The sequence below is a fragment of the Eschrichtius robustus genome, chromosome 7, assembly GCF_028021215.1.
Source record: "Eschrichtius robustus isolate mEscRob2 chromosome 7, mEscRob2.pri, whole genome shotgun sequence".
In the NCBI taxonomy this organism is placed as follows: domain Eukaryota; kingdom Metazoa; phylum Chordata; class Mammalia; order Artiodactyla; family Eschrichtiidae; genus Eschrichtius; species Eschrichtius robustus.
The window spans coordinates 100,018,515-100,031,757 of NC_090830.1; the positions used below are offsets into that span (position 1 = coordinate 100,018,515).

A 13,243-nucleotide genomic window follows, 5' to 3' on the forward strand; every position below is an offset into this window, starting at 1 on the left:
GACTGCACGGAGGCAGAGGGCATTTCCCAGACCCATGGTGAGTAAGGCCCATGCCACACCACACCTAGGAGGTCACAGGACAGCAGTCAACTAGGACAGAACTCAGTAGGCTTTCTACAAACTACTGTGGAACGGCAAGTTGGGACAGCTTTCAGGTTTGGCAGGTCCAACCTGGGGCAAGTATGAATGTCTCCTGGATGGTATATGACACATAAACCTTATTATCCAACACAGGACTGATCTGTTTTCATTCTATGTGTCCTCTGCATGTTGAGTCTATGCTACTATATCTGCTACGAAAACACATTTCCAGAGGACAGATGCCTATGATACCAGGACGTGATGAGACTGGATTTATACTGAAAAGCCTTCAATCCTCAATATAGTCTGTGTGGGATCTTGGGCAAGTCAACAGCTTTTCTGTGTCTCAGGTATCTTCACTGAGACAAGAGAACACACTGCTTAAAGAGTTGATTGGATGAAATGACAGTGCATGTAAAAAAAAAAGTCTCGCCACTCAAATGTTTGGAATCTGCCGTTTGAACAGGGCGATAATGATTTTTGACAACATGGATGAAAAGGAACAGAAGAAAACAGACTTTGAGTAAGTATATAATAGATGCAGGTACATGTGTAGAGAGAGAAGAAAGGAAGGGAAGGGACGATCCACGAGCTCTTAACTTGCTTTATGGCTGGAGAGGAATATGACAGCCTATCAGCCAATTAAATAATGTGCTAGATGCCCCCAAAGCTGCAATAACATGAGGGAATTTTTGTCCTCATGAGTTTTATACTTTAGGATAGAGTCTGGACAACACGCACTTTAAAAACCTGAGATGTTACTGAAACAACAAACAAGAATTCCCCAGGAGATAACCTCCATGTAGCTTTGTTTTGCTCCCTGCTACATCCCTAGCACCAGTCTTCAATAATTCTTGACAAATTACTAAATGTAAAGATGCCCTGAAGTTCCATTAGAGACCAGCCTAGCCTAGTGGTCCACAATGTACCGTTGATTTCTCATAAAGTGAAACAGCCTTGAAAAAAAGGCTCTTCTGGAACTTGGAAAATAAACTCTATTGAAGGGACCTGCTTCATCTCAAACGCTCTACATCAACAGCTTTTAAGAACGTAACTTAGTCACAACCATCAGAGACTTAAAAACAGTTGAAAAAATGTTGACAATGACTGTGGTCATAAACTACCTTGGGGATTAGAAGAGGAAAGAGATAAGTACTTTGATCCAATCAACTTAATGTGAAAAGAAACACTGATGGAATCAAACTGGGGTAAAATGAAAGATAAATGTTAGTGGAGAGTCTAGCCTGTTGAATAAGACACAAAAGAAACTAACAAAAAAAATCAAATTAGCACCTGACAGCAGCAGTTGCCAATCAGCACAAGGATTCTGTCCTTGGAAATTACATTCCATTCACGGGAGAGAGGCAAATGCTGTAGATAAACCTTCTTATGTTGGCAGACACCCTCCTAACAAATAAGGCCTCCAAACCCAGGGCATTTATCAAAGGAAAAAACACAAAATAAGTATTTTCCAAAGCGGTCTCCCAACATAAAAAACATACTGCTGCCAAACATCTAAAAATCCACTGCAGTACTCTCAGAATGTAATCGTGGGAAAGCCACACTGGAAAACTGTATCTGTTCCTTCCTTAGGGATCAAGGAAGCCCCCAGAAACAGTTCCGAATAGAGATGTCAAGTCTTAAGCAGGATCTGCCAACAGCACTTCCTTCTCTAGTTCCTTTCCTTTTGGCATGAGATCAGTTTTCAAAGAACCTACTTGGTGACCATTCTACCACTCTCTCCATAACTCTATACAACTGTTTATGCTAGAATATTCTACTCCATGTCCAAAATGCCTCAACCACAAAGCTCTTTCAACTCCACCCCACATCCCAACTATCCAATGGCTCCTTTTCTTTTTTCTTCAAATCTTTACACCAGCAGTGGGTCAATATATCCTGCAATATTTAATTCACCTTTTTATTATCTACCCTCACTCCCCAACTGACTTGTGCTACTCCTTTTAGGCAAATATCTGATCTAAAAGCAGCCATGACAGAAAACAAATATACACATCACCTGGCTTTGCTCTGAAATAAAATATATTCAAGCAACGTTGTGAGAGCTCTCAAATTAGTGAATTCTATCTCAATCTATGGTTCATTCCTCATTAAATTTCATATAAAATTCAGAGATTCACAGAGAGACCCAAAAACCCTGTATGAGATACTGAACAGAAGTCAGCCCTGTGGCTACAAAAGATTAAGGAGCTCTAAATGTAACAGAAGCCATAGCTTCTAGGAAGTTTATCCCTTCCCCCCACCCCAGCACAAAATGTATTCATTGGCCAAACGTGAGTCATCACATTTGGGTCATCTTCCAACTGGACCATTTGTAATGGCATCCTAACACCCATCCCCCACCTTCCACTCTTGCTTCCCTATTCTCTAAACTGCAGCCAGAGGGCTTCTTTTAAAATACCAATCTGTTCACATCATTCTCCTCTAATGACATCATCACACTTGGAACAAAAATCCTGCCTCTTTTTCCACAGCCCAGGATGCCATCCACACCTCCCTGACCCCGTGTCACTGCTTCCTCCCAGCTCGCTTGGCCACACAGGCCCGTGGCTATTCCCCAGGTAAACCTCAGAGACTCTGTATTTGCTGTGTCTCCTGTCTTGACTGCTCCTGCCCCAAACACCTGTTTGGCACACCCCCATTTGATTCGGGTGTCTGCTCAACTGTCACCTCATTAGAGGACTTTTCTGATCACCCAATCTAAAATACCACCTCCTCCCCACTATCCCCAACACTTTCTAACCCTTTAGACTGCTTTATTTTTCTCCATTTCTCTTATCACTGCCTGGTATTATATATTCATTTGTTCACGACTGTTACACCCTGGTCAGAATACAAGCTCCGTGAGGACATCAGGGACCTCTGCTCACCACAGCACCCCCAGGGTCTACCACAGTGCCTGGCACACAGTACGTTCTCAGTGAATACAAGTTGAATGAATGAATGAATTATAAACGAGCACTTTCTATGTGCCAGACTCTGTATCAGGCAGTGGGATATAAAGATGAATGACAAAAAGGATCTGGTCTTTTCCTTTGGGGAACTTAAAAGTCTAGCAATGAAGGAGACACACACACAATGAATAGAATGGACTGTGATATGAGCTTGAAGTGTTCAAGGAAAACCGTGGAGTAGAGTAGCTAGAGATGAGGTCCAACAGCCTGGGGTCAGATTATGAAGGACCCTAGGCTTCAGGCTAAGGAACTGGGCCTCCATCTGAGCACCTGCTATTCATCACTAAGTAGGAATGGAAAGAGGTAATGAATCTGAAATTAGAATGGACAGAACTTAGTGACTATTTATATGAAAGGAACTGAGAAGTTCTAGGTTTCTAGGAAATGTCACTGCCCACGTAGGAGGAAGAAGAAGTTGAAAGCAAAAGACGACAAATCTGGTTTTAGAAAAGTTGAGTTTGAGGTACCTATGACCACCATACTAAGTCATAATGCTTTCTCGAGTGGCTAGAAAATCCTTGGCTTGGAAATTCTGCCACCCTGCTCCTTGGCCTTCTTCTCGGTGGGCGTTTACGACGTCCTAATAGCGCTGAGCCACCTGTATCACATTTGGGTGCCATCGTGGCAGCCACGATATAGCCATGCATGGAAAGTCCCTACCAAATCTGTCCGTTTAACATATTCTTTAATCACACTTTCTTAAAACAAGGGATACCTGTTTTGCAGTGAAGTCTGACACAAATGCAGAGATTTCCCAGGAATTTTTCCTAGTCAGTGGCTTGAAAGTCCAATTCTAAATGGGGAGACAACATTATTTACAATTTTAAAAATCAAAAAGTTGTCAAGGACAGGCATTGTTGTTGCTTTCCAACTTCACGACGTTATGGAAGCCCCATGCGGACCTATGTATATATCAGCATATGTACATATAGACATGAGGGGGAGATGTTAAGAATGAAAGGAGGCAAAAAAAATTTAAGTACAAGAAGCAAAACTTATGTTTAACAGTAAAGGACAACTGTATACAGCATAAGGATAGAACCAAATGTCACAATGTCATAAATTCGGGCACCAACGTTTTCTAGCACCTTGAACATCTGGCTGAAGGGTTTGCTGTCGGGAGATACTGCTCAAATTCCGGCATATCATTTCTCAATAAGTCATCCTCTACACTTTCAGCCCCTGATTCTTCTCTAAAAAGTAGAAGATAAAGAAGCAAGAAGGAATAGGCTGATTTTTTAAGGCTCTAAAAGACTCTTAAAATCAAAGTAAAATTAAAATGTCCCTTTGGAAATTATTGACCAGGCAGGTTTAATTCCTAGGAGGTCTGGACATACTCCTAAGTAGCAAACCTCCTGGTGGAGGCTGGGGAGAGGGGTCAAGTGTCAGAAGAGTCAAGCACAAACAGAGAGGCAATCACTTTTAAACAGAATATTCCATAACCAGAAGGATCCATTTCCCCAACATGCCTAACAATAAAACTGTTACACTGCCATAGCCAAATAACTAGAAACAAGGGGTCTCTCTGACTGTAAGAAACAGTTTAGTCTTCTTTATGAAGGCCAGGGAAAGGGAGCTCATTAATACCCACTGCTTGGTATGTCAAGCTCTATCTTTCTTCCTACCTCTTCCACGTCTGGTGTGCCACACACACTGAAGACAGGTCTCAAGGACGGAGATGGGAAGCCAGAGATGTGTCCCAGTAGCAGGACAAGGGTGGGGATGCCTAGGATCATCATGACAACAGTTGGGTTATCCTGCTGACGTGGAAACCAGAGAGAGGACCTTAAAGAATCCTTAGTTGGATGTACTCTGGATGAAAAATGCTCTGCAGTTAATAATACTCAAACATAACTGGCCCATTCAATAATGTTAGAATCAAATAAAACCGAGTTGTATAGAACAATAGAAATCATCCAGACTGAGAGGTCTTTATTTATCTGTGAGAAAAACAAGGCTCCTGAGATTTGGAGATTCATCCACACCACCCAGCATGTGAGGGCATGGCTGGGGCCGGAGCGCAGGCTGCCTGTGTCCTAGCCCTGGGTTAATTTTGCCCAAGGCGTGAGTCAACTGATTTATGGCTGTAGAACAATTTAAATATACAAATGACTACAGTACTAGCAATAAATACCGGTAAAACATGAAATTAGAAAGCTTAAAGAGAAACAGATTTGAGGAAAAGTCCCTGCTGAGAGAAATATAAATAGTAATATACTTTAAAGAAATTATCCCTATGGTTAGGACACTTCTTAGAACAAGAATAAAATTATTCAAAAGTCACAGTTCTGTGAGAGATTTGAACTTGCACATGTTAGGTACAAGTACATAATGATATATTCTGGGGCAGTAAATTATTAGGTTGCATGTAAGAATTTTGATAAAAACCAGAAAACAAACTCATATTAAGCAAAACAACAAAAATCAGGAAGACCCCAGGAAACCTAATCTGAGTTGACCTTGCCTCTGAAGCGGCAAAACGTACGGGCATTGTTTTCTAATGAGCTTCTAGGGAAAAAAGCTTGAAAGTCAAAAGCAGAACTGAAGTTTGACAGCCCGAACAATGTAATTAATAAATTTTGAGCATCTCATATTTCTAAGGCCTATTCTTATCTACTTAGCCTCTTAAAACTAAAGCAAACAAAAAACAGTCTTCCACCAAATCAAATGCATCCCAGGCCATTGCTCCTATTTCAAATTTAGCTTAAACTCCAGGATTGCCAAACCAGCCCCCAAATAAAAACTGGCCACTTAAATTACTTCCTTTATACAAGGTTAAGATAGTCCTTTCCTGGCAAAGAGTCAGGAATTGCTTCTATTTCCACTTGTAGATACATAATTTATAAGGTAAAAAAAACACAGACCTTATGAAACGTACCAGGAAAAAACCCATCATTTCCGTTAAAGTTCAACATAAATTCTCAGTCTGCATTTTGTTTTCTTGATTTAAGATGATCTCCTTAATATTCAACCATACTGTGGGTCATGAGACACAGTCCACCAGAGAGAAACTCAGATCCTTAGCAAACCAATTTCCAACTCTCATGCATGGAAGCCATAAAGATGTTCCACTAATGGAAAAAATCAGACACCAAAGATGAGGGCAATGTAGGTGTTTAGTTCGCTACAGGCAACCCAAGCAAACAGCTTGTCTGCATTGATTTTAGAGCTTGGGACATGAAAGCCACTTTGGATCCACCTGAAACTGAAAGGAGATACCTGTTTAAAAACCCTGAGAAACTTGAATGGAATACTGCTTTAAATGCCACACATTCTATAAAAGGTGGAAAGCCATGTAGGTTCATCCATATCCTACCTAAAGTCATTCCCTGTGGGTACCATTCTCCCACTAGTCCAAGCCACTCTGGACTAGCTGTTCTGAATTCTTTGTGTGAAACATCTTTAAATACATATTGCTAAGTTCTAGATATCTGACTGTGTGGGAAAAGCTACACAGCCACTCATGGCCCATAGGCCAACTGTCTGACAAGTGATTTGATGGGTTTAAAACACCAAGACTGGGTAGTTTTTCTGTGGTTCAATAGCCTGTACTCTCTGAAGATGTCTGAGGGTTTTCTTTCCTGTGAAATGAAAATAGAAAAACCTCATCTCTAACGATTCTACTCATCATTCTGTATGAATCTTGTACAAAACAGGCAACAAGCACAGAACTTTCTTAAAGTTGCCAGAGCTTTAGTTGGTTCAACAGAATATGTGGTTTAAAAAAAAAAAAAAAAAAAAAGAGAGAGAGAAATGTGCTTTGATTCCTACTGCTTGATAAATTTCATTTCCCAATAATGAATATTAAACATCTGCAGTGAGAAACCCCAATCACTGAATCCGCAAGCTTTTGCTTTACTTACTTGTATTTTAAGAGCAGCCACTGAATTAACCAGAGTCCTACAAGGATCATGCCATTAATTTCACAAATAGAAAAGGCCCACTGCACCCGGTTAAAATGGTCAAAAAACGTGTCCGGTAGTGGAGGCTGCACCTCCTTAGGAGGTACTCGTTCATGGACGACCGAGATCATCACTGTGGTGAGAACAAAGCAGGAAAGTGCATAAAGAAAGGCCAGGAAAGTCTTGCCCCACTCCATGGGGTACTGCGAGCGCTCTGGTTCTGGCATGGGGATCTTTATCATCTCCTTCCTATACCCATTTGGCATCCCGTTGGGTTTGACCTTGATGCTGAAGCTGCCGTCAGGGGCGAGGATGTCTGTGCCAATGCAGAGGTGCCCATTGGCGTGGCCGTTCTTGTGTGCTTCCAAGTGGTGCTCCATCTTCAGGGTCTCTATCATGTGCAAGAGCCGCTGCCCACTGTCGGAGGAGACTCGGCACAGGGGGGGGTTTGTGAAGTCCTCCTGGGTTAGGTTGATCAAGTCGCGGCCTGTGAAATGTTCCAGAGGCTCACAGTATTCTGGCATAGCATTCTCCTGCAGCCAGTCTGCCACCTTCTTGGGTGACCAATAAACCACTTCCTTCATTGTACTGGCAGACAGCATGCGGCCCCCCGCTTGCTCCCGGCAGGTCAGCAGTCACCGTTCCTGCACGGCAGGACACTGCGCCTCCGTGGTGCACTCATCCTGTCAGGCCTCATGACAGACTTGTGTGGCGAGGTGGTCAGGGCAGTTTTTAAACACTTCATGTAGCTGTTCGGGCTTCTTGAGTGCTTGAGCATTAATTCACCTCATTTTTGAACAAGATTCTTCCTTCTGTGGAGGCAAGAGAAAAAGTCAAGACACTGGGACTCGAAAATCAATCCTCTCAAAATGCAAAACCTTAACATGCATGAGGAAAATGGAAAATCAGTTACTGGTAAAGTCCATAGTTTTCAAACATGTATTAGTTTAAGGGACCACTGATTCCCTGGTTGGTCTTCCCTAAAAGAGCATTAAATTGGACCTGAGATGGATCAAGTCAAAGGCAGTGGTAGGTTTGCTAAGAAATAATTCGACAGTGCTTTAGACATTGCTCAGTACTGATCAGTGATTCTTTTTGTGCTTATTACATGGTTCCTGAGATCATCTGAAAGAATGTATCAAATCTGCTTAATCTACCACTCTATCTGGTGAAGAAATGTTTTAAAATGTATAGAACGCACACAACTTAATAGATATCATAAAAGAGAATCACAGAAATGTTGAGCTTCAGGATCATCTGGTCCAACAATTTTATACTCTTCTATAAAAAGTCAGAGTTCCTTTTTCCAAATGTGCTTGGACCCCAAACCTATAAAAGAGTTACAAATGTAGATGCCTAGGTTGAGACAGATGGAATGAAGGGTCAGGGTCCTCCTTGCTCTGATGATATCTTTACTCCCAGCCTCCAGGAGGTTTCGTGGGATACCATAGTTTCAAAATCAGTGCTCTGAACCAACTCCCTCACTTATGCGCGAGGAAACTGAGTACCAGAAGGTCAAGGAACCTGCCCGTGGTCAAGTGGCAGCTTGCATAAAAGAGCTACAAGTTTCCAAGTCCTGGTTTACTATATTTATTTATTAAAATACTTAACCAGTGATGTGGCAATAACCAAGATGCACATCTGGAGGGGAGGGTCAAAAGCAGAATTCAAAGTTTTATAAATTTATTTATGTATAAATATATGTATAAAAATGTATATATATTACATATACATATATTTAACCACAATTATGGTTAATGAACATAACACTGCATAAAATAATGGGAAAGAAATATATCACATACTGACTGAAGTTCTACTTGATGATGGGTCTGGGGACATTTTCTACTTCTCTCCCACCTACTTTTCTTTAATAAGCATTAATTTTGTGATAATCATTTAAAATTAAAAAAAAAAAGAAAAGTTAAAAATGAAAGACCTAGCTCTATAACAAAGCATCATGGTTAATGAAATATGGCCTTTGGCAAAAGACAGACCATAGTTTGACTTTCTGCATCTCTGTGCATAACCTACTACTTGAACTTCAGCTTATTAATCTCTAAAATGGACATAATCAAATATCTCCTTCACAGGGTTGTTGTCAGTACTTTAAACACCACATGTGAAAGTTGATGATACACAACCTAGCACTAAAAAGGGTCTGCTTTTTTGTTTCTGTTTTTGTTTTCTATGGCTGAGTAGCATTCCATTGTAAATATATACACTACATCTTCTTTAGCCATTCATCCATGGAGGCACACAGGTTATTTCCATATCTTGGGTATTGTAAATAATGCTGCAATGAACAAAGGGGTATATATGCCTTTTTGAATTAGTGTTTTCCTGTTCTTCAGATAAATACCCAGAAGTGGAATAGCTGGATCACATGGTAGTTCTCTTTCAATTTTTTTGGGAACCCTTATACTGGTTTCCATAGTGGCTGCATTAATTTACACTCCCACCAACAGTGTACACTTGCCATTTGTGACAACATGGATGGACCTAGAGGGTATTATGCTAAGTGAAATAAGTCATATGATATCACTTATATGTGGAATCCAAAAAAAAAAAAAAAAAACAAACCAAAACAAAACAAATGAACAAACAAAACAAAACAAAACTTACAAAGAAGACATTGGTGGTTACCAGAGGAGAGGAGGGTTGGAGGTGAGCGAAATCGGTGAAAGAGGAGTCAATTATATGGTGACCGATGGCAACTAGACTTGTTGTGGTGATCACTTTGTAGGGTACACACATATCAAATTATTGTAGAATATAAAACTAATGTTATTTGTCAATTACGCCTCAGTAAAAAAAGGTAGGGTCTTTTTATCTTTCTCAAATTTTCTATCGTGTCCGATAGTTAACGGTACGCTATAGCTCATGATGAAAACACACTCTCCAATAGTGGGCTAACTTTTTTTTTATCTCAAAAGAATGTTGTGTTGGGACTTCCCTGGCAGTCTGGTGGTTAAGACTCTGCACTGCTAACGCAGGGGGCGTGGGTTTGATCCCTGGTCCGGGCACTAAGATCCCACATGCCTCAGGGCGTGCCCAAAAAATAAAAAACAAAATAAAGTAAAATAAAATAAAATAATGTTGTGTTAACTGCAAAAAAACCTGCACAGGTTTGTAGGTTTAAGAGAGAGAAATCAGTGACGACAGTGTTTCCTAAGTATGCTTTGTGGAATAATAATCTGACAAAAGGCTCCATGCTTTAAAAAAAAAATTCAAATGAGCCTAGGAACTGCATACCGTAATCCTTCCTAGGGCCAGCAGTACACGTTAGCATGTTAGAAGCTCCTGGAAATCCTCCAGTAAAGAAACTCTACCAGGATTTCTTAAACTGACTTCATCAAGGCTGTCCTGCTCTCCACCCCTTTTTCTCCTTAGTAACTATGAACTCCCTATGGACACACTGGGAGGTACTGGCACAAAGAGGACCTGAACTCAGGTCTTCTGATTTCAAAGTCCGAACTTGTCCCTACTGAACCCCCAAATCTGACTCTGGAATGAAAATGGACAATATGTCCAACTTCCAACTTCCCAGACCAAATAACAATCAACCAAATGGCAGCAAAGCTTAAAAGCTATTCCAGACCTTGCAAAAGAGTTGGGCATTCTCTCTTCTGAACATCTACAGTGCTGTGCACCTTCCTGACATATTCCCTTGTGGTCAAGTGTCTGTCTAGACTGTCCCAGGGGGCTATGAGTGACCGTGGAAGGGCTACAATCTTTAAGCATCCATGTATCTTACCTTCCCAGGGCCCAAAAGGTGCTCAATCAATATCTACTCAATATCTAAGGGAATGTCCCTTATAACTAGCAACATGTAGATGGTTTAATGGAAAGTAAAACTACTGAAAATGCCATTGATACTGAAAATTGCTTTCAAACAACTTGAATGGTCAAGGAGAATAAGATGGGCATCCTCCAGAAAGAAATATGAAACCAAAGTGAATCTCTGGCCGCTTAAAAACCACTGCAGAGGGGCTTCAATCATCACTACTACTACCTAGAGTGACAAGAAGACACCCACCAAATGGGAGTCCTGGCAGAAGGTCCTGTACGAAAGGGAATCTCTTGGCATCGGACCCCAAACCTCTCTCCAAATATTCCTCAGCAGAATTAGGATAAGAGCCGAGGGAACGCTCAACAGCTTGAAGTGGTTATGAGAACTCTAAAGAAAAATCCTCGATTGAATGTTCAGGCCCAAGGAAATGAACATGGGCTTTTCATATAGGTTCTTCACTTCTCCCCTTGCCTGATTGATGCAGGAAGTCTACCAGGAGGGGAAAACCCCTCAGAACCACAAAGAACAGACCAAGGCCAAGGTACTATTTCACTTCTCTTTGATGAGGAAACAGTCAGATAATCTCCTCTTCAGACACAATCATCTTCAAAATAGAAAAATATCAAATGGTAGGAGACCATATAGGGCCATGAGACACACACACGCACGTGCACACACCCTCTCTCTCTGGCATTGCAAGCTTCTATCCAAATGAAGGAACACTAATCTTGCAAAAAGCAAGTCCGTCAGGCAGTCTGAGACAGCCAGTAGAATTCTTAAGAGACAGCAAGATAAACCAATAGCTTCCATTAATTGACTAGGACAAAAAACTGTTCACTCCTTAAGACAGTTCCTATGATTCCCCCCAATTTGGAATGCTCCTTCGAATCCTCTTCAACAAGTTCCAGATTCTTCCCTTAGCCTTTAAGGTCCTTCTCTGCAAAGCCTTTCCTGGCCACTCCTTCACAATCTTCCCCCCTCTCTGAATTCCTACGTCACTGATATCTGTGCCACAAAATATCATTTCACGATGTGGTAGAAAGTGCACCAGCTGCGTGAGGTGGGGAGCCTGCAGTTGAGACCCAACTCAGCTACGTCTCTTCTTGACAAAATCCTTTAACCTCTTCAAGCTCAGATTCCTCTGGAAAATGGGATTAACAACTACCTTACCTACCTTCACACAAGCTGCTACTGCTGTGACGAGCATGTAAAAGGAATGAAAGCTATTAATTACGCCAAGAAATATGTCTTGCTCTTTTTTGTAATATCCTGCTTCCTTTCTATTTGCCCAACAGGACCCATAGTGACATTTCATAACTATTTAATGAAGCTGCCACTTCCAAATGGCATTTTTAAAAGCCCAAATCATTCGGACACACATGAGGAAACACATCTTTCAGAATTTCATGAGAAAAGAAAATTTATATTTCAAGCAAGATTTGAAGCTTGAAAATCAAGGCATACACGTAGTTTCCCTGCAGCTGATGCTGAAATCACGTGATGGGGAAAAACCTCATTTCTATGGAAGCAACTATTGGGCAGCTACTCAGTGCTTCAAAGGCCACAGCTAAAAGATGAGGACTTACTCACTGACCCCAGAGCCTGGCTGTAGGAGGAGAGGTGAGGCAGTGACTGTCCCCTGGACCCATACACTCAACTTAGAACATACTGTGGTGTTTCTGAGAAGGGAAAGGCAAACTGCTTTCATATCTAGACCCAGAAGACTGTATGTTAGGCTGGACTCAGAAAACAACTACTACCACCATCATCCAGAAAAGCCACCCTGAATCCATTACTGGGAGAAAGTTAAGAAATAACGTAGTGCTCACATCATTAGACTTAGTTCTCAGAACTGGGAAGATGTAATAGAAGAAAAAAGGCTGTACATAAACTCTTTATTCCAAAACACTACAGAATTTGAGAGACGGAAGAGGTGCTGGAACTCTCATGCATCTGTAACTTTTGGACATAAGTAAACTACAGTCCAGGGAGATGGTGATTTGTCTAAAATCTCATACATAGCAAAGAGTTAGTCCTGGGTCTAGGCAGAGACTCAAGATGCTTTTCAGGGCTTTCCCACTATAAATAGTCAATGGTCTCACAGATTTGAGAATGTATGAAAGATAATCTGAAAAGTCTTTTTAAAACTTACGGAGTCCTAGAAGATAAAGGGCAGGAAGAACACTTCATTATATATTCTAAACTCACCAAGGTTTTAACTAAATAAAAAATAAATCTGTGAATACAATTCAGCTCCAATTCTTAAAATAGGTATTTTAGGCTTTAATATTAAAAAAGGCATTAGATAATATTCCACCACACACTATAACCTCTTTATAAATAATCATCAAAGCCAGACATCTAAAAAAAGAAAAAATAAGTTAAAGCAATTATCCTGGTACTGAAAAAAAAACATTAACCAGCAAAATCACTAAATAACTCATTTATGAACATTTATCCTTATTCAAAAAGAATCTATTATATTATCTTGT

General features: G+C 40.8%; 1 protein-coding gene across 14 annotated transcripts in view; it reads right to left on the bottom strand.

Annotated features, from left to right (window-relative positions):
• Nucleotides 1–13,243, bottom strand: part of SGMS1 (sphingomyelin synthase 1) — a 302,362-nt gene that overhangs the window by 30,374 nt on the left and 258,745 nt on the right. For all 14 annotated transcript variants that reach the window (XM_068548131.1, XM_068548135.1, XM_068548129.1 and 11 more), the window contains one exon: nt 6,920–7,770. In XM_068548131.1, the coding sequence (XP_068404232.1) occupies nt 6,920–7,560 (641 nt within the window). In that variant the 5' untranslated portion in view covers nt 7,561–7,770. The remainder of the gene's footprint in view (nt 1–6,919; nt 7,771–13,243) is intronic.